Consider the following 24739-nt stretch of genomic DNA (forward strand, 5'->3'; position numbering starts at 1 on the left):
CAGCAGGGAATCAGACACCTGCAGCCACTCTAGGAGACATTGAGCCTGAGAAATCTGATTCCAATAATGATGAGCCAGATCCTGGCAGGGTGCCTAGCCCAAGAACAAGCCATCAGCTATGAAGGGCTGAGCAAAGGTATTCTGCATGCCTCTCTGAAAGAGGGGAAAGCAATACATCTAAATAGGCCACACCAGCACCTGGAACTACATAGAGCAACCCTCAGGTCTTTGTTCCTCCATTGGCAACAACTCTCTAGCTTCAGATCTGTACTTCTGTCACTCTTGCTTCTTTCCTTGCATTTGGACTTCAGCATGACATTTGGGCAGGCTTGTGGAATTACCTGGTGCTTGAACCCTGGACTTTTGCAAACTATGCTTGTATCTTCCACTCCTGTTGGTGACTCAAATTTCAAGGCAAATCATAGTGCTCTGGCTAATTATTCACTTGATTCCCAGCCGTTATCAGAAAGTTTATGGGCCAGCAATAGGGCTTTAGAAACTTGGAATTCCCTGTCTGTCTGTTTTCAGTTGGCTGGCAGAGAACACTGACACAGGACCACAGCTGGCCCTGCTCTTGAGGTGACAGTGTGCGCCTGTGTATTAAATTGGGCTGTTGGGGTAAACTGGGAATCCTTCTGGAGCACTGTCCATCATGCTGCCTGGTGAGGTCCCTCCTAAATTACTGGACCTTATCTCCAGGTTGTTGTTGTTGGAGTTCCTTTATGTTTTGCTGTTGAGTGACTTCAGTCCTCATGAGTGGGGTCTAGGAAAGTTCAGAAGTTCATGGCCTCAATGCCAATAATGGGGCTTCTCTCAAATAGTCTTGGACTTGACACACACAGCCAGACTTACCCTTTGCCGTGGTCATTTTGATCCAAAGGAGACTGTACACTACCGCCTTAACAGAATCAGAATCAGATTTGATTCTGATAAAGCAGTGTCTAATATACCCCAGTGTTACACTGTGTAAGGCTTTGTATGTCATAATCAGTACTTTGATTTGGGCCCAGAAGCTTATTGGTAGACAGTACAGTGACTTCAGGAGAGGTGTTATCTTACAGTGATGAGATTGACCCATGAATAATCTCTCCATAGCATTCTGGACCAGTTGTAGGTTCTGGGTCAGCTCCAAAGTCTCCCCAATGTAGAGCACATTAGACTAATTCAGTCTGGTGGTGATTAAGGCATGAATTACTATAACAATTACTGGTGCACTAGCCAAAGCTGGGCAAGGCCTCCCTGGCCATGGCCTCTGTTTCAGCAGTAGCTGTGAATCCAGGAGGATCCCCAGTTCCTTCCAGGGGATTACCACCCCATCAGAGTGGTTATCAGGGTCAATGTTCCTGGATGTTTGTTGACATACAGGAACTAGGTCTTAGAGAGATTTAGTTTGAGTTTTTGTTGACCCATCCAGATCCTGAAAACCTCCAGGCACCATTTCAAGCCTCCCACAGCATCTCTAGTTCAGCTCAGGGTTGCAAGGTACAGTGTACTGATTGCAGCTCACTCCAAACCAACTGATGACCTTTCCTAGCAGTCTCATATAAATGTTAAATAGCCTGGTGAGAAGCACTGATCTGAGATATCCTACTCTGGAATAACCAAGGCCTCAAATGCTGTTGCCCTATGACTACAGACTGAAATTGTCCACTCAGTTAGGAGCAAGAACCACTTGCAGAGCTGTGCCTCCAACTCCTAACACTTGCAGATAGTCCAGTGAGATCCCATAGGTGATGGTACTGAAGGCCACTAAGAGGTCCAAAAGGATGAGGAGGGTCAGACTTTCCCCATTCAAGTCCCAATAAAGGTAATCAACCAAAGTGACTAATGTTGTTTCTATCCTATGAATGGATCTGGATCCTGACTGGCAGGGATCCAGATTTCCAATCGGAGTCTGAAGCTGAGCAACCACCACATTCTCAACAACCTTCCATCAAAAGGGAAGGTTGGAGACTGGGCAGAAGTTACAGAAAATCATTGGATCCAGGGAGGGCTTCTTCAAGACGGGGTATACAACCACCTCCTTTAAAGTAGGTAGCATTACTCTCTCCAATTGAAGTGAATATTTGTAGCTCAGGGTTGAACTGTGGAGTCCTTGGTGCTCTCTGAGCCTTGTTTTCTTGCAGATGTTTCATTGCCAGACTAGGCAACATCTTCAGTGCAAAGAGGGAGTGGGCCTTGCTCTCTGTTTATATACCGTGGCTTGCCCTGCTTGTGTTGGTAGGGGTGTTGTTCTCTCCTTGGGAGTTCTTTGATTGGGCTGTTGTTTGCTGCTTGGTTGATTGACTGAGTTAATAGTTCCTTGATTAGGGTGTATTGTGTTGTTTGGTTGTCCATCTGGCGTTAATCCTAGTGTTGATTTTTGCATATCTGGGCATTGATTGCTGGCGAGGAGGTGTACTGGTCTTTTGGCTTTTCTATTGTCTCTGTGACTGGTATGTAAATGTTGTTTACCTCTAAGTGTCTGTTGATGGCTGCTTTGTCTGAGTGCCAGGCTTCCAGGAATTCTCTGGCGTTTTTGGATTTGGCTTGGTTTAGGATGCTCACAGTTTCCCAGTTGAAACTATGGTTGAGTCTGTCCGTGTGTTGTGAGATTAAGGAGTTCTCATTGTGTCTTCTGACTGCTAGCTGGTGTTCGTGGATGTGTTTGTGGATTACCCTCTCCCTAAGAATGCACGCCCTGCCTGGCTGCCTAGAAGGCATGGATTCAAACTACAGGTGGCTGAGAACCCTATTTACTTTCTTGGGTACAATAAGAAGAATTCCAGATAACACCACCCAGATAACCAAGGCACTTCCAATGTGGAATATCTCAGCCTCACTCACCACATTGGATTCTGTCCAACTGGCATCCAGCTCCATTCTATACAGCAGTTTGCTGATAACATTTCTCAGATTCACCAGTCTTGATTATGTTATGGGCAGGATCTGAAATGATGACCTGGGGTAATATCTTGGCTTAGTACCTGGGACTCCTTTTGGCCTGTGAATTTTGATGAAGTAGGTAGGGTACTTACCAGCATAGCTTCCACTATCTGTGGGCTAGAATCATGTCACTCCAGGCTACTGGAGGGAGCTACTGAAGGCATGACTGGCTGGATCAGGAGGAGGTCACTGCAGGAAAAGGTGATGCCAGCAGCCTTGATGGAGGTTGCATATACTTCCAGGACTTTCCTGGATTCCTGGATCCAACAATTACTGTCCGGTCATCCACCTCCCCTTTTTGGGGAAGCTGGTTGAGAGGGTGGTAGGATAGTAGCAGCAGAGTGATGTAGAATATGGATTATATAGATCATTTTCAGTCAGTGTTCAAGGCCAGGCTTGGGATGGAAATAGCATTCGTCGCTCAGGTTGATCACTTTTGTCATGCCCTGAATGAGAGAGCTGAATCTCATACTGATGAGAAGTCTGGCATTAGTTTCCAAACTGAATTGAGACTGCCCCACCTTACAAAATGCAAGCTACCTCCCCTTTACTTGAAAAGGTGCAAGAAAACTAACCAACATCTTGCTGCCTTAAATTGCCTAACCAGATGTCTCATTTGAAAGTGGAGCCAGGAGTCCTTGCAGATTACATCGGCATAGAAATTCAATAAATAAATAACTGCAGAATTGAGGAAACTAAGCACAGTTTGAAGCTGTTGAGAATGGAACATAAATTATTCAGGAAAGAACAGTATACAAATATGTTCTTTCCTATAGCTTTTCTGGCCCAAAGATGTAAGGCACAGTGGGAGTTGTAAGGTACCAGGTTGAATAAGGATGTAGTCAACTGTGTTTGGGTGTTTTGATCATTTTTTTACTCTGGTCCAACCCTTGTGGTCCCTGAGGAAATATGGCAGTTGCTATGAAAAATAGCCCACCTGTGGTCTCTTTCACAGAGAGGTACTTTTCTGAAATGTCCTTGCATGTGTTGTTCTAGTAACAGGCAACATTTCTGCAGGCTTTCGGTCAAAACTGTTTTCTAACTCTAAAAATGCCAGAGACTGAACTGGGACCTTTTGCGTGCAAAGCATGAGACAGTGAGCTATGGTCTTCCTCATTCCTCTAGTCATTATCTTCCTTTTAGCAGTTCCAAAAATAGCAGAAGAGTAATCAGACTTCTATAAACAATTTAAAAATATATCTGATAATCAAATGCAACTCTATATTGCTGCCCGTTGACTAAAAGCTATATGCGGTTGCATTTTATTATCAGATGCCGTTTTAGTCTACTCATTTTCCTACTTTTTATCTGGCAAAAAAGCAAATAGTGAATACACAGCTATTTTTAATTTTATTGTCCAATAAAATATGAATTAGCTAATAAACAATGCATAGACAAAATAACATTGAGAACACTGGAGCAGCTGTTCAGTCCCTAATTTCCTAATGTACTGATTGCTCAAAGAAAAAATGTAAATTTGCAGAATCACATGGACACAGTTGTCAAACAGCATATTTTAATATCACAAAGTATTTTAATGATCGTATTTTTAAAAGTTTTGTTAAAACAAACAAACATTCTAATCAATCCAGCTTTTGAGTCGAAAGGGACTGTGATTCTTTTACCAAGGAAGAGGAAGAACATAAGAGGAATCCAGGCAAGTCCTTTACGTTTCACTACAAGGAACATTTTGTACTTCTTCTGATATTCATATTTCTGAAGCTAACCCATTATTACTGTGGCATTCGCTACTGAAAATGTGAGCTGCTGGAAAGTACATTCCATTTGAATTTGTTAATAATTATTTTAAATATTTTTATCCAATTTTATCTCTTTACTGTTTCCTTTTATTGTTAGTCACCTCTTGTGCTCACTAGATAGAAAGGTGGGATATAAATTGAATAAATCATAACAACACATCTCTGGAAAGGAAGTAACACAAGCTACAGCACATATCTTTCAAACACTGTTTTTGGCAACAAAAATAGTGTAGCTGTGGCACCTTATTTCCAAGGTAATAGGAATAAGTTGGAATTGATTGTATCCTGGAAAAACAAAGGCAAAAGCCATTCCACTTGCCTATAAAACATATAAAAGCCAAACCACCTGTGACACACGAATTCTGCAGATGGAATGTCCATTTGTCAAGCCCAGCCCAAGAACGACAAGGAATCAATCCAGCCAAACTTCAGTTCTTGATTTCCTCACACCGTATAGGCAGAGTCTTGGCGGACTAGAGCTACTGTACCCGACCTAAGGGAAATAACCTGGGAAGGCTCTAAGGTGGGGCTCGTCTGAACCACTTAGTCTTCCTACATTCCGTCTCTGGACTGTGTTTTCTCTTATCTTGCCCTCCTCCTTGGAATGTGCTCCCTCGTTCCTGAGAACCAGCAGCATTACTGAAATCCACCACATCACCGCCCCCTTCAGAGACACATTCCATAACATCAGTGTAGTTTTAATGAAATGAAAGGAGAAAGGTATGTTGGATTAGTTACAAACATCAAGTTTTTGCTCCATTCACTCCATTTTCTACAAGTCAGATTAGGCATAGAAAGCAGTTGCTATTAGGAGGAGGAGACTCCCCAGCTTCAAAGCCCCTCCCTTCCTGCTTTAAGACTGGTTTTTGCACTTTATCTTAGTTTTTGAAGCATAAGAATACATTGGGGAGCAGCACTGATAGAATTTCCCTGTATTTGTAGTTTGATCTAAGGAACATCAAGAGGTTACTAGTAATCCACTGGGCATTCTGCCCACATAAGAGAGTCCCACACTAAACCCATTGAAACGAATTAAATAAGTCTAGCAGTAGAGCTATTTAAAATTAATTCAGAATAATGTTGAAAGGCATCGTCTTGGGGTAGGGGGAGAGAAGACATCAACCATAAACTGTAAGCTTAATTATGTTTAACGTAGCTCAGTTGTATTTCATAGTATGACTGCAATTGTATCTCCTGTATTGCTCCTTCTTATTACATGTGGTAAATACAGAAATAATCTGATTAGGAACATAGCTAAATTAAATTCACCCCAATGTTTCATTTGGAGACTTACCGGTGTTATAAGTGCCCTATACCAAGATGTCATTTCAAATGTCATATTTTGTAGTGGAGAACAAGTTTACAATAAGATTCAAAAGCTTCTGCTAGGATCAAACGCAAGGTCACATTTCAGAAAGCAGTCCACTAAGAGGATTTGCTGTGGTTACTTTTTATATCTTGTAATTATGACAGATATAGATGTTACTGAAAAATGATGTGGTCTGTGGTATCAAAGGAGAGGCACCATCCCCTCTGGTCACCCTCAATCCTGGTCTATGCATGTGTTTTAACTTTTTAAATGGAGCAAAATCAGAAGTGTAAAGGTTCTACCCTGTATATATGACATGGGTAGATTTACTGAAAGAGGCAGGAGGAAAGAGAGAGCAGGACTGCTCAGTCCATCTGAGATTAACATGCATTCAGGAAACTGCAACTGCATAGTAGGTTGGTGATAATAATAGCCCAACAAACCTTACTAAACTAGTAACTGCTACTGAGCTACTGGCCAAGTTGCTAAAAGTAACATATCCATCTGTGTAAGAACTCTTGGTTTCTTCAGAACACCCTGCTAGATTGATCTCTCTTCTAGCCATATTAATGGACCTCTTTTTGTCCACAGTTGTCACAACCTATTAGCATTCACTTATTTATTAAACAAATATACATAGCCACCCATCTACCAAAAGAAACTCTGGGCTAAAGATCTTTTTTAAAGATGAAAAGACAATAGAGTAAAACAATAAACAATGCTGAGGCCCTGATGAAACTCACATCCATCCACCAATCACCCCATGATCAACATCCTGGCTCCAATGCCTGGGGGGAAAGCCAGAGCTTCACCACTTTCCTGAAGACCAACAGGGCCAGGACCATCCGTATCTCCAGAGGGAGGCAGGCACCATGACAGACATTCTGCTCTTATTTTTCCCTCTTCCTTCTACTTCCATCACTGTTTCGTCTCTAAGATGTGATAGGTTCCCCCCACCCATAAAGATCTCTTAGGGCCTTCCCTTCTCCCCTCCCACAGTTTCCTCTATTATGTGCCTTTAGTTTTTAAGATTTTAGCTATCCGTTAATATGGGTTATTCACACAGCAATCTAATTTTCCATCTTTGGGCAACATCACTTCTAGAACACTCTCTGCCTCACTGTCACCTCAAAGAGACCATTATAAAAGTAGCCCCTCTTTTATCTGAACCCTTCTGTTCTTCCCTTCCCATCATCTGCTCTTACCTGTGCTAGCAATAATACCTTTTTCTCCAGAAATCCTTCTCAGACTAGAAATGGGAAGAGTTCATACTTGTGAGATTTTCTTTCGCTTTGACCCAGACCAGGTCTTTACACCAGAGTGTGGTGGTGTAAAGATCTAAACCAGTGTTTTTCAAACTTGGCAACTTTAAGATATGTGGACTTCAACTCCCAGAATTCTGGGGGGAGTTTTTTTGGAGGAACAGAATGGAATAGTACTGACAGCCCTTCCATACAGGAATCTATCCCTGGTTATCCAAAGCATCCTGCATTACAGCAATATAACTTAGGGGTGGGTCCATCAGTCAGTCTGCAGTAGTAGTTGTGAGATATTGCAAATTGCTCAGAAATTTAATTCTACCATTTGTTCCTCTCAGTTTTAAAGATTTCCTGACTGTTCTTCTCCTGTATTTATGCTGTTGATGCCTTTTCACTTCTTCTATTCAGTGTCTTGACGATTAGCTTTTTTTTCTATCTGCACTTTCTTTTGCAATCTTCATTTATAGATTGATTATCTCTTACCCAAAGTAACATTTTAAATCAGATTTTAAATAACAAAATATGTTTCATGTGTATATTTTACAAAATTAATTGGGCTGCATAAAAGAGGGGTATAAAATGTTCTGCTTGGGAGTGTTCTAGAAAGAATCTAGATTATGGTTTATTTCTATGGTTCATAGTTATTAGCATCTGTTTGCTGGCTAGTTGAAGGGGAATTTATTTTTTCGCAGAGCTGAACACCAATGCTTTTTTAATGAACAATATATTTCCCTGAAAATAAGAAACCTTAATTTTGGGTTGCCAGATCTGGACTCCAAAATCAAGACAACCACTACAGGTATATAGCAGCAAAGAGATACAGGAAACAACTCTTTGCTGTCACCCAGCAGCCTTCAGGTTTTTCCAGCCCAGATCTGGTAGCCCTACCCAATTTAAGGCAGTTGTTGGTACTGGGGTAATCATTCTACCTGTGGCTGCTTTTAAAAATGAGAACATGGAATCCCATTAACTTTACATTGGAAGAGATTAATCACATTGTCACTCTTAGTGTGCTGCCAGCTATTAAAGTCAAATGCTTGTACTAAACATGGAACACTAAGTGGCCTTTTAAGTCCTACAATCCACAGATTGTGAGAGAGCTGATCTTTGTGCTGGCAGCAGTTTTAAGGTGATCCAATTCCTCGGTGTGTTCCGAATCATCCCAAGAAGTATGATTACAGCTCATTTTGATATGAGCCTTTTGAGAATTATTGACCTTTTCCAGAATCTTAGTTCACTTTTTAATTTTATTTTGTAGGAATTGTACGTGGCCAGACATGCCCATGAATGTGGAGGAATCTAGGCAGGTGAGCTGTGAATTGCTAATGAAACAGATATTTGTGTGACTTGTGGTATACCAAAAGGCCATGAACTGCATTTTCAGGGTTTTTTTTTATATGCTATGTTTTCTATACACTATAATCCTGTCTTCTGCTACCAAGTAGTTTCTTGGTAGTTCATGCTGATACTATCATCTAGGAGGCACCCTACTGTTCCCCTTCCTCTAACATTTGTAAGAATGAGGGCGTTTAAAACCTGTGTGAGAGAAAACAAAATGTGAAATAATTAATGTAATGCCACCTCCTGGCCAAATAGCATCAAGGTTTGTGGCTAGAGGAATCAACTCTTCACACACACACCCTTTTCAGAGATAGATCCATCTCACAAGAAATAAATAAAATCAAATGCTATTTTTTAAAAACAGGAAAAGAAAATATAAAAATAATTTTTAAAATATTGAAATACAAATATTCAGTGTTGAAGAAGAGAAATTACAGAGCTGTTCAGATTATGGGGGAAGAGCAGATTGGTTAAAAAAGAAAATGCAGCAGACAAGGTAATGTTCTGAATAGACCTCAAGTTGGTAGAGATATGCTACAAATAGGACTTCTCCATCCCACAGTCCTAGTAGAGGTAGGAAATTATTTATTTCCTACCTCTACTATTTATATAGTAGATATTTATTAGGGATCAAGATTAGAGGAGTGGAATGGGTAAAGAATATATATACATATTATAGTAATTAGGGTATTTTTATTTTATTGCTGAGCCAATTGTAACAAAATTTCATTTTAATGTACACTTTGGTGTATAGTGAAATGACAATAAAAGTTATTCCATTCCATTCCAAATTATTCTGAAATATTGCCAACAAAACTGCAGGGACTTGTCTAGGCAGTCACCAGGAGTCAAGACTGACTCAAAGGCACCAAAAAACTGAAGATTAGATCCATGCCTATAATATGATTCAAAGCTGACCTTAAAATTTACTTTCCTAATTTATATACAGGATTAAAGAATCTTAGACTTATTACAAAAACAGAGATTAAAATCTTAAAATAAGCTCCTCATTAGATGTGTTAACTGTTTCTATAGAAATAAAATACTCCTTGAACAGATGCCCACATTGCTCTTCTATTTATCTGGACTTTCCTATAGACTCCTGGAGATGCCAGCCATGTATGAGAAGCTATTTGGAGAGATGGACACCCCACTAATTTTCCAGCTTCCATCCAGCAACTTTTGGCTCATTTTAAAAGGAACAAAACTGTTTTGTTCTCAGGAAAGGGAACGGCTAGGGGAATCCATCTGTATGTGATAGTGCATCTCTCCCTCATGAAAGCTGATTCTGCAGTCTGCCTGCAAGGACATATATTGAGAATATCTGAGTCCTGCTGGCTGGCAAGAGAACAATATCCATGATACATGCTGAAGCTGGTCTTATGCAAAACTTACTAATGGTCTGAGAAACCACATATATACTATCATCCCTCTTCAGAGCCATTCCTAACTTTTAAAAATCCATTTTTTAAAAAGGAAAGACATTGAACTCTCAAATGGAAGAACAAATTGAACTTCATATTTATAAGTTTTTCAAAAAGTTGTAATCATGGGAGAATTGAAGACTTCCAACCATGTCATCATTTGATTTACTAGATTAATGTGACTATCATGGCATCTAAATTCATGAGGAAGCTGGACTTGCTGTGATGGCAAATTTGTGATGTGACTCTTGGATTTGTATTGGAGGGTGGTTATGTCTGGAAACACTAAATTTCTTTGATAATGAGAATAATCTTACCATTACTATTTTACTTTTATTAAAATATCTGTTTGTAACAAAGGATCCTAAGACAAGATATAATCCATATAGATAATAAAACAACTGAAAAAAAAACCTATAAAAAGATCAAGCTACACTAACTAAGACTCCAGGACTTGTATGAACAGCCAGGCCTTCACCTTGAATGAAACCATTCTTTGCACCAGCCTAGGTTTCAGCATTAAGGGAGTCTTTAATCAGGCACAGAGGCTGAAAAGGCCATCTCTCACATCTCCAGATAATGTGTACCCATAAAGAAAGGGTACCATATAGGGGTGAGCACCATTCATAGATTTTGATAGTTGGGCACAGAAACAGTCTACTAGGAGAGCTGTTCTGCCAACATCCTGGCAGACTAATGTACTGGCTATGTGATTTAGTCCTGCTGTCCAATCCCAAAGAAATAGATCTTTATCTTAGTTTTTATCGTTATCTAATCATAATAAGACAGCTGGTCTTGTCCATTTCTGGTTAAAGTACTATAGTGGTACAGCTTCTGTAGTATTAATATTAATTAATTTTAAAATGGCCATTTCTCCATTGTCTCTTTTCTGAAATGCACTCCAGTAGTTTTGATTAACAAGGAAGTTCTGAAACTGTGGTTTAGCTGTCCAAAGTTTAGATTTCTCCATACATATTGTCTTTTTTGTATCTCTTACAATCAGTTACTTCCTCAGTTACTGCATTTGCTATCATTATGTTTGAGTTACAACTTTTTATTTTCCATACCCTTCTTTCTTTGATAAACCTCAAACAAAACAGCCATGTGTTCACTGAATGGGAGAAACCCAGCAAAGGTATCTGCTGGTGACAGTGAAGCCTGGACACACATGCTCTCTTGGCTTCACTTGATCATTAGACTGATTTAATATTCTTTTGTCATTCATTTTTATCCTAGATATCTTCTTATGCAGGATGGATTGGCAGTTTGACAGGGACTGACTGACAACCTAAAACAAGGGTAGAGAATTTAGGGCAGAAAATTTAAAGAAAGGAAAAGAAAAGATCAAACCTAAATTAAATAGGTATAAATATAAAATGTCATTCCTAAACTTTTGGGTCTGGTGGGTGCATTTATACTATTGAGAACATGTACTTCTAGAGAAATTAGGCAATCAGAAAATGTGCATTTACCAGAAGGCAAACTGGTAAGGATGCATCTCATCACCTCCCTCATCAACCCCAGGATGGCTTCTGTTATCCCAGCTGAGCTTTGAGGGGGACAAACCTCCAAGCAAAACTGTGGACTGGTGTCATCCACCGTTTTTTTTATTTTCCAAGAATGCCTGTGGAATACATATTGGATGTTCTCAGAAGTAAAGAGAATGCTTATCCATTCCCATTTCATTCCCTCCCTCCCTCTCTCCCTCTTTCTTTCTTTCTTTCTAAAAGGAAAAGGATCTTGAGAAATATGTTACGGGGCAAGGAATGTCCAAGGGGCAAACGTCTGTGGACATAATAGGGTCTGTAGGTACCACCTTAAGGAACCTAGTTGAAGAAAACTCCAAACTGGAAACAGTTTGCTAAGCTTTCGCAGACTTGAACTTTATAGTTCAAATATAGCTGAGTTACTGTGTCTGTTTCAAATAGATTACAAACCTCTGTAAAAATTGTACCATTCTGCTGATAAGTGAAATACCTGCCACATAGTTGTATTAAATGGACTGCTATGGGAGTTGTGTCCCACAATTTATATGGGGTGTGGATCGCATCTTAATTATACCATGTAAGCTGAATAGTAACATTGAAAATGACTTGTGGGAAAGGATATTTGTGTTACTCATGTCCAAGTCTCATTTTAAAAAGAGTAGGAAAAATGGTTTCCCTTGTGCAGTCAGTGCCTGATGATTTGCTAGGGGCCTTTTCCCAGCTGGATGGAAACAGTCATAAAGCAGAGCTGGGAACCTCTCTGGGGCAAAAGACAGAGTCGTCCCCCCATTCCCCAGCAGTTAACCCATTTGCAATCTCCAACAAGATTTGAGTGTGCTGATAGAGCAGTTGGATAACTGTGGTATACCATCTATTCTGCTGCCTAGCTCTCTCCTTGCCTGAACTGGTGGAGCTAGTCTCAGAACTGAATATTGAATTTCCTCCAATTAATTTCATTGGGGGATTTAACATGTCAAACTACCTTCATTAGAAGCAACTTGGGATCTCATAGTTTCTATGGCAAGTATGAATTGTATGAATATTTGTCTTGGCGCGTATGGTAAAATGTAGTATTTGCTATCCAGGAAAAGGTGATCTATTGACAGGAGAGTGAGAAAGGATTTTATTAACAAGGACAGGTCACTACTGAATGAGGTTTAAATATACTGAATACATCAAGATGTTTTTGCTATAAAGTACTGTTTTTGGAGGACCAAATGGCTACTGTAGCCAGGAGTTCTTTTGATTGGTTTTGGCTAATACTCCAATTGTGTCCTTTCCCTGAAAGCAGTGGATCTAACCACAATGATTCTTGCATTAAGTAGCTGTTACTTAGACTACTTTAATATGTGTGTGTGTGTGTGTATGTATACACACACAGACACAAACACATACATACATGATCGGTGGGTTGGTGTTGGGGTTTTTTTGTGCCTTTGAGTCATTGTTGACTCCTGGTGACTGCCTGACTAGTCCTGCAATTTCTTGGCAAGGTTTTTCAGAAGTGGTTTTCCACTGCCTGCTTCCTAAGGCTGAGAGAATGTGACTGGCCCAAGGTCACCCAGCTGGCTTCGTGCCTAAGATGGGACTAGAGCTCACAGTCTTCCAGTTTCAAGCCTGGTGCCTTAACCACTACACCAGACTAGCTCTTACATACATGGTTAGGATATCTGAAGTGCCTCCTTCAGCAATTTACATTCTTCAACAGAGGACCTATGATATACCCCACCACACAAAAAGGATAGGTTGATAGGTACGTGAGACATGGCTACTTCTGTAGCATGTGATAGGTGGAAAACCTTGTGTAGAAGGCTGGGTTGTACCATTTGACTAAATGGTCACTAGGCAATAGAATTTGCAACTTATTGCTGTGCTGTTGATATATTAGTCTTGCTTTCCCATTAGTTTCTAAAGAAGGTGCAATGTCTCTTTTATTTTGCTTCAGAGATGTTGTTCTATTACTCTATTCTTGTTTTAAACTATATATTGTTCTTGATGAGGAGAAAAACATTTTGAACATATTCTATAACAGCCTTCCTCTACATGGAACTGTCTAGATGTGTTGGGCTACAATTCCCATAATTCCAATTAGCATAGCCTTTGGCATTTTTCTCATCTCCACGGCAGTCCATATTTTGTATTATTTTGTATTTTACGCACTCACATATTGCTTCCAGTTGAACGTGCATATTGTCAAGAAGAATTTTGCATTATCTGTGCAGCTGCCTGTTGAACAGAAAAAAAGAACATTACTAGTGGAGTAGAAAAGCATGCTGTGGCTTGTCATGAGCATCACAGGGTTCACTGAGAACCTATTCCTTTTGGCACAGCTGGGAATGAAGATATAAATACTCACTCCCACACTATTCCTTTTAAATATGCTCTTACCTACTTTATTCCCAGGTCAGCAAAATACTTTTATGACTTCATCAGTGACAACTTCACAAGACTCAAAAAGGCTGGGTAAGATCTAGCCTAGGGAGCAGGGGATAATGTGCCACATTCAGGAGGCCTAACGTTGGATACTGGCCTGAAAATGTCTCATTGCGGGGGCTGATTTTTTTTTATTACTGCTGTAAAGCAGGCAAAGGCAGAATGTCAACAGCACTGGCTTCATCTCACATGGAGGACCCTTCAATATCAAGTAGGTAATACCTCTGCCTTTCTATTTAAGCATACCCCATGGATGGAACAAAGGCTCTTCCCCTGATGTAGAATGAAGAGGTCCTAGAACAACTGACAAAAATAAGCACAAATGTGAATGTTTTAATTCAGCTTGACATTCAGCTTGTCATCCTGGTCCCATTCTTCTTCTTTCCCCTCAGCAGCAGCCCCAGCTTATGTGTCATCTTCCTGGAAAGATAGGCTTCCCTAGGGAATGGAAACATTATTTTCTCTCAGAAGTGTCTGACATAAAATACAAGTTTATTTGAGCAAAACATTTCAGCCCTGTCCTTTACTGTAAAAGCTTTCCAAATGGGTTTCAGATGAATTAAAAAAAACAACCTTGCTCTGAAATTGATAATCTGAAAGATACAAAGAAAAAGCATGAGAGGGGAAGAAAATAGCAAACTTGGACCCAACAACTGCTACAAAATCCTTATAAAACTACTGGGGTGGAAACAGTTCAGGGAGAGCAGAAGTTCACAGTACTGGTCCCTCAGCAATGCTGATGCTATGGCCTTGCCTTCTAGTTCTCCCACTGCTCTGCAACCTGATGAAAGGCCATCAGCAGGTCACTGATAGTCTGATAGACATTGGCTCCCACAGGTGGGGTTAATTGGTACAATGCAGTAGCTAGAGGGCTGGGTTGGAACTAGGAAGATCTTCCCAACTGGCACTGGCAGCAGTAGCATTTTTCACTATAGAATCCCTCTTCCACCCCATATGATTCCCCTTCACTGTTGGCATTAACTATTATAGACACTGCCACTTCAGCCATCAATAGCAGACCACTATGCATTTTCAGTGTTACTGAATGATTCCCTAAATATTTTTGTTTGGATTTGATAAAAAGTCATGGGATTTGAGCAAGAGCACACTAAGGGTCAAAGTATGTTGGGCCTGAAATGCGTATTTGTACTGAATGTGTATATGTGTGTGTATTTGTGGGTTAATCTATCATCAACTGTTGGGGTTGATGATAGTGGCTGATGAACATAGGCACAGATGGGAGGGATTTAGTTTGGCCCAAACTGATCTGAAATGCATTTCATTATTAAGATTCCATGTTTTCACCAGGCAATCTACAAGCAGCCAGTATTACTTCAGCCAAGTATTTATTATGTTTTGTTTTTTCAGTGTCATCTGCTGCAAATTCTGCTTCTTCATTCATGATACCAAATCAGTTTAGACATTATACTAGAATAAGAGTTTGATGCGTAACGAAGGAAATATGAGCATTTGAGGGCAAAGGGTGAGCAACAATAGACCTAATTCATCTAGCCAACCTATCACTTTGATATACCCTATGCTGTCCCATTATTTTTTGTTGCCCTCTCTTACACTTTAAAAGCTGTACAATGACTCATCATTTTCACAGCTTTCCCATTCTTTGGTATTTCACCTTGTCTTTCTTTTATTTCCATTACCTCTGTTAAGCTTTCTGTTTGGATTAGAGCCATACAAATCTCTTAGCTGAACAGTCTGATTAATCAATATGTTAAACCATAAAATGGCTTGGTTGGTTTTGGGCTTAATGTGTTGTATGAACCCAAACACTGTTATTCTGTATCCTGCAGTGAGGATAAAATTCTCTGAGCTTCATATAGATTGGCAGTGTATTAAATTATATTTTGGTTCTGAATGTAAAATAAGCATTCAGTTATGGATCTGGAGTAGGCATATGTGAACTGTTGGAGTTTCCTTAACTTAAAACATATTTTTTCTGGGGTTGCATAGCTACTGTGGGAGTCCAGAAAAAGATGCTGTTTCTAAGGAGGCACCAATATCTGTAGCACCCATGACTGCTCAGAAGTCCTTTTGAGTTTTTAGACCCGAAGTGCAGCCCATCTCTAACTTTAAGCCCAAAGTAAGTACTCGTCCCATTTTCTAATCTTTGCCAATTGCCTCCAGTTCTTATTGTATTCTTTAACAGGTGACTTTAGGCTCTGGACCCACTATGGCTACCTGTTGCATGATACATCTTGTATACATCAGGATCTGGCTTTGGTTACATTAGTGGTTTTATCTCTCTCTGTGTACTTCTTTGCAGAGTTCCTGCTGGGGACTGTGCCGAAGGATGGCAGCTGCAGAACCTTTGACTGCTTTCTCCCGCTGGTATTTATATGCCATTCATGGGTACTTCTGCGAGGTGATGTTCACAGCTGCTTGGGATTTTGTGGTCAACTTCAACTGGAAGTTCCCAGGTGTCACCAGCGTATGGGCACTCTTCATCTATGGGACGTCCATCCTTATTGTAGAAAAGATGTATCTGTACCTGAAGGATAAGTGTAACATACTAGTGCGCTGCCTCATTTACACCCTATGGACGTATCTCTGGGAGTTCACAACTGGCTTCATTCTACGCCAGTTTAATGCCTGCCCATGGGACTATTCACAGTTTGACTTGAACTTCATGGGCCTCATAACCCTGGAGTATGCCATCCCATGGTTCTGTGCAGCATTTATCATGGAACAGCTAGTCATCAGGAACACCTTGCGTTTGCGTTTTGATGAGAATGCTGAACCAGGTATACCCACATCTGCTACAACCTTGGCCAATGGTCATGTGAAAACTAACTGAATTGTACCTTAGACTATACTATGACCAAGCAATCTCTCCTGCCCCCTTCATTAGAGACCTAGGATGACGGCCTCAACAACAAAACTCCTGTTCCTTTATGATAAACAAACCTCCTGGCTTTGGAGGTGTGCATGAAAAAGTGGAATCAGTAGGTTTTCTATGAATTTTATTCTCTTTCTCTCTCTTGGTTCCTTTGTTTTTTAAACCGCAAGTACCATTGTCAACTACCTGTTGACTAGATAGTTTGACTTGTAACTTACTCTGAAAACAGTTCTATGATCAGTAGTTTATTATATCTGGGAAAGAAAAAAACAAAAGGCTGGCCCAAATTGTGCACATAACGTTAGTAGATTGGTACAGATACCCCAGTTGACTTAGTGATTGGCTTATATTCCATTCAGGTGCTTGCTTGCAACCAATACCTCCCATGGGACCTGAGATGCTGCAGAGTCAAGGAAAAATCAGTACCTGTTGAAACAGCCCAACAAGGTGGCAGACTACCGTGGAGATAGAATTTGCCCTGTTGTGTGCTTTCCTTAAGGCTTTTTTAAGTTGCACCACAGTGTATAATATTATGGTGCTGGACATCTTGCTGAATTTCTATAAAAAGATTACTTTTTGAATCATTCATTCTGATGCTCACTAGAGAGTTTGTTTCCCACTCTCGTGTACCTATTTTTAAAATAAAGACCTATTTTGCTGGATAAAGTAAATCATTGCTGTACAACCTGCATTATAGATAAGTAGGCAAAAGTGGGAGAGAAATGGCTAAGTCATCTCCACCTCCTATTCTCACACCTTCTGGTGGAACTCATCAGGAGGGCTGCTTCAGATCTGATTCTTGCTAACTCATTGTGACTGTTTACATCATCAGAATCTTCTCTGCTTCCTCCATGGGGAATTTTCTATTCTCAGAAATCCAAGGGTCTATAAATATGGACCATTGACGCCATATTGAAGTCTTGGTGTGATGCCTGGATTCATTGGGAGTTGAAATCCTGCAGGACAGACTCTTGAAAGGCCTGTGGTCATTCTTTTTTGTGCTGATCTTCTCCGTCCTCTGCCTTGGTGTTCTCAGTGTACAAATGGTAGTATTAGTGGTGTGGCAGTATCTCTTCATAAAGCTATTTATGAGCAACTGTTGATGGTATCTCACTGTTTCCCGGTGGGGAACTTTGAAGGATGGTCCTTCAAGATGTTTCAAGTGGGTGGAAAACCGTATAAAAGGGCTGCAGATATTCTGGAGTCTGGGGCCAAAGTGAGTGCCCCAAGAGAAATACGTGATTTCCAGGGGCACCCAAAGAAGAACTAGTGATGAACAAGAGGGGGCTTTTTCTGGCAGTCATCAAAAGAATCTGTTCTTTATGTTCACAGAATGCAAGACAAACAGAAAAAAAAGGGAGGGGGAGTTGCTTAAACTAAATACATCCAGTAGCTTTAAGAAGATATGCTATCACTAGGCCTCCTGGACCAGAAAGAAGTCCAGATATCATTTACATAGAATGGAATGCACTGGGATGGAATTGCACCAGCAATGGGATAGGCTTGTACTGTTGTATTATTATTATTTTTTTGGTGGTGGTGGTACCACCTCTTTTCTTTTGTTTAAAATGAGACTGTCTCATTGTTTGGCAAACTGTTAATTTTTATCTACCTGGCAGTTATTGTATTGCGAACTCCCCTACCTGATAGGTTAGGGCTAATGTTTGAAGAACTCTCTGTCCCTGCACCGCCAGGGACTTCTGGGATTTTTAGTCACAGCCCACCTGATGGCAATAGATTTGGAAAAGCTGAGTTCTATTCTAGGAGCAACGAAAAGGTCAAGCTGCCACCCTGAGTAAATGTTATGTGATCATGATTAAGAATGAAGGTAATACTAACTTGCTTGGTATTTTCAGAGTGTGATTATTTTATTTCTTTACATTTCCCCACAGACCAGATATCCATTGCTGGCAGTGGATGAGTAGGAATGTTAGCAATGGAAGTCTTACCAGGTCTGCCCGATAGTATTTAGTATCTCCTGACACACTTTGCCTTTTATAATGCTTCCTTTTTTATTTTTAATCACTACTGATCCAAACTATGTTTCAGGAGAGGGAGGGACCACGCAGAGCAGAAGTCTCTGTTATTAGCCCTGCAACAATGGCTAACTATACTAAAAAATAAGACGATGGGGTAAATCATAGGTCTTAAGCTCTTTTAGATGTGGCAGGAAATGGGATACATTTGCACTTTCTGGTAATCACCATCTGTGAAGCCTTGGAAAAGGCTAGAGAACTTCAGTCTTGCCATTACTTGAAGATATATATTTTTGGTTCAGCTGAATTCTATGAAATCATGCTACAGGGATTAGTAAGGTGCATTACAAATACACTAAATGAAGGTTAAAGATAGCAAAATTACTGAATATGAAGGAGTTGCATTTTTGTGCGGGTAATACCAATTCCCTGCATTTGACAATACTGTAGTACAATTCCGTGTTCCTTGGGGATGGGAGACTGTAATTTGCTCCTCAATGACATGTTTCATAATTGGTCAATAGTTACGACATTCCGCAAATGTGTTGCATTGTCCTATGTTATTTCAGCACCTTCTAAAGCTTATTTGATGTCATTTTATTTGGTACGTTGTGCACAGATGTATCTTTAAGGGGCTATAATTTCCATGCACAAATGCAGAAAGTTTGTATACCAGAAACTAGGCTGAGCTATAAATATTAACGTTTTTGATGCAGAAATCTTCTTGAACCTGGTGTTCTTGAGATGCATTGGACAAATCCCTAGGCAATGTGTCTGGAGGGTACCAGGTCAGGGAGGCTATAATTTCCATGCACAAATGCAGAAAGTTTGTATACCAGAAACTAGGCTGAGCTATAAATATTAACGTTTTTGATGCAGAAATCTTCTTGAACCTGGTGTTCTTGAGATGCATTGGACAAATCCCTAGGCAATGTGTCTGGAAGGTACCAGGTCAGGGAACGCTGCCATAAAACATCTATCAGATAATTCATTGACTGGGTAAATTTCCTTTAATTCAAAGCCTAACCCTCTCCAGGTTATTTTATTAGCCAGACTGTGCAGATCTCAGTACTGGCTCTGAAGAAAATGAACTTAGTGGCAGCCAGAGATTTTCCACTTTTATTTCATGTTTCTTTTTTTCTCAGTTCAAATGGAGGTAGGGGTAGGGGGGAGAGAACCAAACTACTGATGTTTTATTACTGGATTATTTAAAATTACACAACAATGACAATTATATTGTTGATAATAGTAGCCAAAAGGCAGTGGAGGATGCACTGGAACCTAAAATACATAATAATGAAATAAATGAACACAATCCTGAGTTAAATTTTTGCTTGTATGTGTATCCTCCTCCATAAATTAAAATTGCCTGTTTGAATTCACCAGCAATAAAAAACTTGTGGTTTGTTGGTTTTGCCCTCTGTCACTTAAAGAATGGCTTATGACTTAACTTGTGAGAAATTGAGATGGACAGAGAATGTGTGTAGGTGACAAACGTTCTTATGCAAATTCCAAATTCAAAAGCAATTCATCTTTAAAAAGGATAGAGAACCCAACTATCTTGGATGTTTAGCATCCATATTTTGTTAGCCAGCTGTCCTGTCCTGTTAGATCAGCCTTCTCCAACCAGCTTCCTCCAAATGTCCTGGATTTAACTCCTGTAATTGCTGGCCAGCAGGGAAAGCTCTATAAAATACTGGAATAAACAAGAGCTCCATCATCATGCTTTGCAGTTGCAGGTTGGGCACCATGTAAAAAAGGCATGTTTTGTCTAAAATGTGTTGGCCCTGGACCCAAGCTCACTGGGGCTACTGGCAGGGTGGGAAATGCCTCTACCTTGTCATAACCCAAGAATCTTTCCTAAACTAAGGCTTGCAGTGAGTCTCTGAGAGGTGTCCCAGATGCTATATTCCAAAAAAGTGGATCAGGTTGATAGATTAGATTTATATTTAATTAAAATTACATTAAAGTATTTGAACACAGTGGCTATGGCTATTCCCATTGAATTTAATAATTTTCCCATTGGACACATTAAAGAGTACAATTTTTGATCCACCCAAGATTTCCGGGGCTTCCTACAGCTCTGAATTAGAAATATCCCATTTTGGAGAAGTTCCATTGTTCCAGCAGGGCTAAACTTTTAGTTGAGTTTTATACTACTGTAAATAGGGGAAATTTCTTCCTGAGTATGTCAGCATGAAGACTAATTCAGACCTCCTCCTGAAGTTTTCTTTTACAAGGTGCTTCCTAATATGCAGAGAAGTGAACAGAAGTCAACAGAGAAGAACTTAACTAATATAAATCAAGTGAAAAGAAACAACAAGCCTTTTGCTCTCTGGTTTGCCAAAATGTCCCAGCTGAAGCATCTTATAATATATTTCAGTGGATTAAAACATTTTAAAATTCGCTTTCACTCTGCTGACCAGTTTGGGACACTGCAAAATAATCAAACTTCCTCCATACCTTAAAAAAATAAGAGAAAATGCAGGGCAACCATGATGGTATTGAAAAGTATGTTTGATCTAAAAGACTATTGGTCAGTACTTACTTATTTAATCCACTTATATGGAGCTGCCCATGTCAAAAACATCTCAAAGTGGTATATGAACATTTCTGATAAAGCATAATTAAAACAGTATTGCATAGAATAATTACAAGCATTTAAATATTTCAAAAGATTAATGAAAAACACTTTTAAAAAATCCGTTCACAATACTCAGAGAAGGTCTGGGTATTGGAATGGGGATTCAGAAGGCTTCTGAAATGCACCAAAGTGTGATGCCTTTGAACATAAAAGGATACAATGAAATTCAGAGGAAGAAGACAGCATATCTACAGTCTTTCTCAGAAGCAGCACAAAGACACAATTTCAAGAAGCCTATTGCCCACACTGGTGAGATTGGAATACACTCTCAACCTATAGATAGATTGATTATCTGACATTTTTTATCATGCATTAGCTGTCAAGGCTGTATTTATATTTTGTGCTACCATTGTCCCTCAGAATGTGTGAGGTTGACCATTTTAATAACAGATCATATCAGTCCTTGTGGGTGTCTTACGTTTGTTGGTACATAAAAATATAAGTATACAGTTTAAAATCCAGTTAAAATATTGGCAAGTTTCACTTCCACACATGAATGTCTCATCAACATTTGAATTTCCTGCACTTGACAAGAGTTGCCAAGATCTTCATTGTTCTGGGTAGAATTGAAAGTTCTGGCTGGAAGGAGAGCTCTGTGGGCCCAAGGTAGACCTTTCTGATGAGTTCTGTGTGGGTGAGCAAGTTTAAGCATCTGACACACCCAGGCAGTGGCGGTAGAAACTATACAGGAGAAAAGAAAGAAGAGGGTCATGTGGCCACTTCTTCCCCACTGTGGCCACAGCAATGGCAGGTTGGATCCCTTGAGACTCTCCTCACTTCAGTGACTCAAAATAGGTCTTTCCCTTTCATCCTCAACCTCCTGCACTCACAGATTTCTCAAGTGTGACTGCAGGAAATGGTTATATATATATATGTATACACACACACACACACACATACATATACATATATCAATATCTATCTCAATCACAATGGTGCAATCAAAGCTCTGCCTTTTTTGCTTGTATTGCAACTATCTCTCAGGTTTATCATAGATGGGCTGCAAACCTCAGAATGGCCATGAGACGGCAGCAAGAATATTTTTCTTGTATATCTTGGCTGCCTTCTAATGGCCTTCTGGAACTTTGCAGTCCAGATAGTCAAATTAAATGACCAGTTTTTTTTGTAAGTGTGGAGCAAGGAATGGGGGCAAGGATTAACCCAGCATGCCTCCTGTGCCTGTCAACCCCATATTTTTCATGGCATCCTTCCTCCTCCTATTTTCCCCACAACAGCAACCCTGTGAGGTGAATTGGGCTGAAAGAGAGTGACTGGCCCAAGGTCACCCAGCCGGCTTTCATGCCTAAGGTGGGACTAGAACTCACAGTCTCCTGCTTGAATGAATGAATGATGAATGAAGAATTATGGATTTATTGAGCATGGGGAACAACTTTAAAGATTAATCATCAGAAGAATAATCATTAGAAAGAAAGTCCAAAATAGAACATTATATCACTTATAGCAGAGATTAAATTATATTTATGATGACAGGTTATAGAATCAAGTCTAGCTATGAAAAACCTGTTCTACATCTGCAAATTACTTCATATTCGATAACTAATATTTATTGTGGCATATGGACTTTGGATAAGGGACACACTGGAAGATAGAAGAACAAAGCAAGCTCATTCTGCTTGACCAAACTTGTTATCAGTATTCATTCTAAAAACTTGGTAGGTAAAAAGAGGGTGGCAGTTTTTCCTAGGAGTTACAACAGAATTAAATAGAATTCTGTCTACTGTTATAAAAATAGAGATCTTGACATTCAGGATATTTGTCTGAATTCAAACAAATGCAGTAACAATTGTATGTGCATCAAGACGTTCTCCAGAACATGAGTCCATGAAAGTGTGATGTCATGGCCAGAGTTTAGTCCACCCAAACACAGAGTCCTAGACACAGTTATAACATACACAGGTTTGTAGAAGCTTCCTGGGAAATCCATGGAAGAAAACTCAGTCTTGGCATTAAGACATCTGACAAGCCAATGGACATCCAGAAAAATAAGGTTAAAAATCAAATTAATGCTGTATGCAAAGACAAAATCTTAGTTCTTAAATGATCAAACTTACTTGAAATAACTGCTATCTAAATACTTAGTAAATTGGAATACAATACCATAGCATGAACATTTGTATTTATTTAAAAGGCATTGTCTATGTAGATGGGTCTTTCTATAAAGAAGGCTTGACATGCTCTGCCATAAAGTGGCTAGCAACCAAAAAGTAACACAAGGGAAAGGAAGTGTAGACCTTTCTGCTCATTGTTTTTCTACTCATCACACCTTTCAAACAGGTGTGGGAAAAAGTATCTGGAAAAAGTACAGGAAAGGTAATCAAAATTATCAAGAGGCTGGAACAACTTCAAGTTATATAAACATTGTACAATGAATAAAGAAGTGCTTTGATGGAGGTATATAAAGTTATGCAAGCTATGGAGAAAATCAATAGGGAGGCATTTTTCTCTCTCCTTCCTATCATAGAACAGAGGTCATCCACACAAGCTGAACAATGGAGGAGTCAAGCTAGATAAATGCAAACAGTCGTTAGATAGTACAGAGATAAATTATGGAATTTTCCAAAGAGCAGATGGGGTGATAGGGCTGAATTCATACAGAGGGCTCTAGAAAGATGAGTAGATCTATTAATGGAAAATTCAAGGATTTCAATAGTAGGGCCACAAAACTCAGGAGGACCACCAGACAGTGACAAAGAATTAGAATTTTCTCTCCCTCTTTTTAAAAATGTTATTAAGTTTAAAAAACAAAACAAAAAACTAGAATTAACAATTATTGAAAAGATAGTTACTAATATGTACTATTACAGTATATCTAAACTAAATAGTTTTATAACTAATTACTATTATATGAAAGACTATACTTTAAAGAAAAAATATATCCTTTTATATAATAAACTGCTGGCGGGGGCAGGGGGGAGAAAAAGCCCTATAGTAAACTAAGGTAGGAAAAAGAAATTCTAGATAAGGAAGAAAAAAGGAAAAAAACAAAAACCACTTTAAAAAGTAAGAAAAAACAAAATCTTGTATCTAATCTAGCTCTAAATATAAAAGGAAAAAAAGAAAAGAAAAAAGTTAGCAAGCTGGATCATACCAAATATATTCTCTGGTTTTTACCTCTCCTTCAAAGCTAATTCAAAGGCTGAGAGCTGACAAATTTCATTAAGGCAACTTTTAGAGAATCTAGAGACTAGAGACACAAGGATTCTTCCAGGAGTACATAATCAACTTTTTTCACAAGAGTCTAATTTCAATATATCCACAGTTCTTTACAGAATGAGATAGTCCAAATTTTTTGAATACAGTTTAATA

The 24739-nt window shown here is 39.5% G+C and overlaps 1 protein-coding gene across 2 annotated transcripts in view; it reads left to right on the forward strand.

The window, feature by feature from the left end:
* The window catches only part of TMEM229B (transmembrane protein 229B), a 55897-nt gene extending 37256 nt beyond the window's left edge, over window positions 1-18641 (forward strand). Inside the window, exons 1-3 of one of the 2 annotated variants that reach the window (XM_063289804.1) lie at window positions 8512-8560; window positions 13909-14149; window positions 16220-18641. In XM_063289804.1, coding sequence (XP_063145874.1) covers window positions 16247-16750 — 504 coding nt within the window. In that variant the 5' untranslated portion in view covers window positions 8512-8560; window positions 13909-14149; window positions 16220-16246 and the 3' untranslated portion in view covers window positions 16751-18641. Of the gene's footprint in view, window positions 1-8511; window positions 8561-13908; window positions 14150-16219 lie in introns of those variants that run through there. The other variant, XM_063289803.1, reaches the window with a different exon arrangement.
* The last annotated feature ends 6098 nt before the right edge of the window (window positions 18642-24739 follow it).

Source organism: Candoia aspera, chromosome 1, assembly GCF_035149785.1.
Source record: "Candoia aspera isolate rCanAsp1 chromosome 1, rCanAsp1.hap2, whole genome shotgun sequence".
NCBI classification, from domain to species: domain Eukaryota; kingdom Metazoa; phylum Chordata; class Lepidosauria; order Squamata; family Boidae; genus Candoia; species Candoia aspera.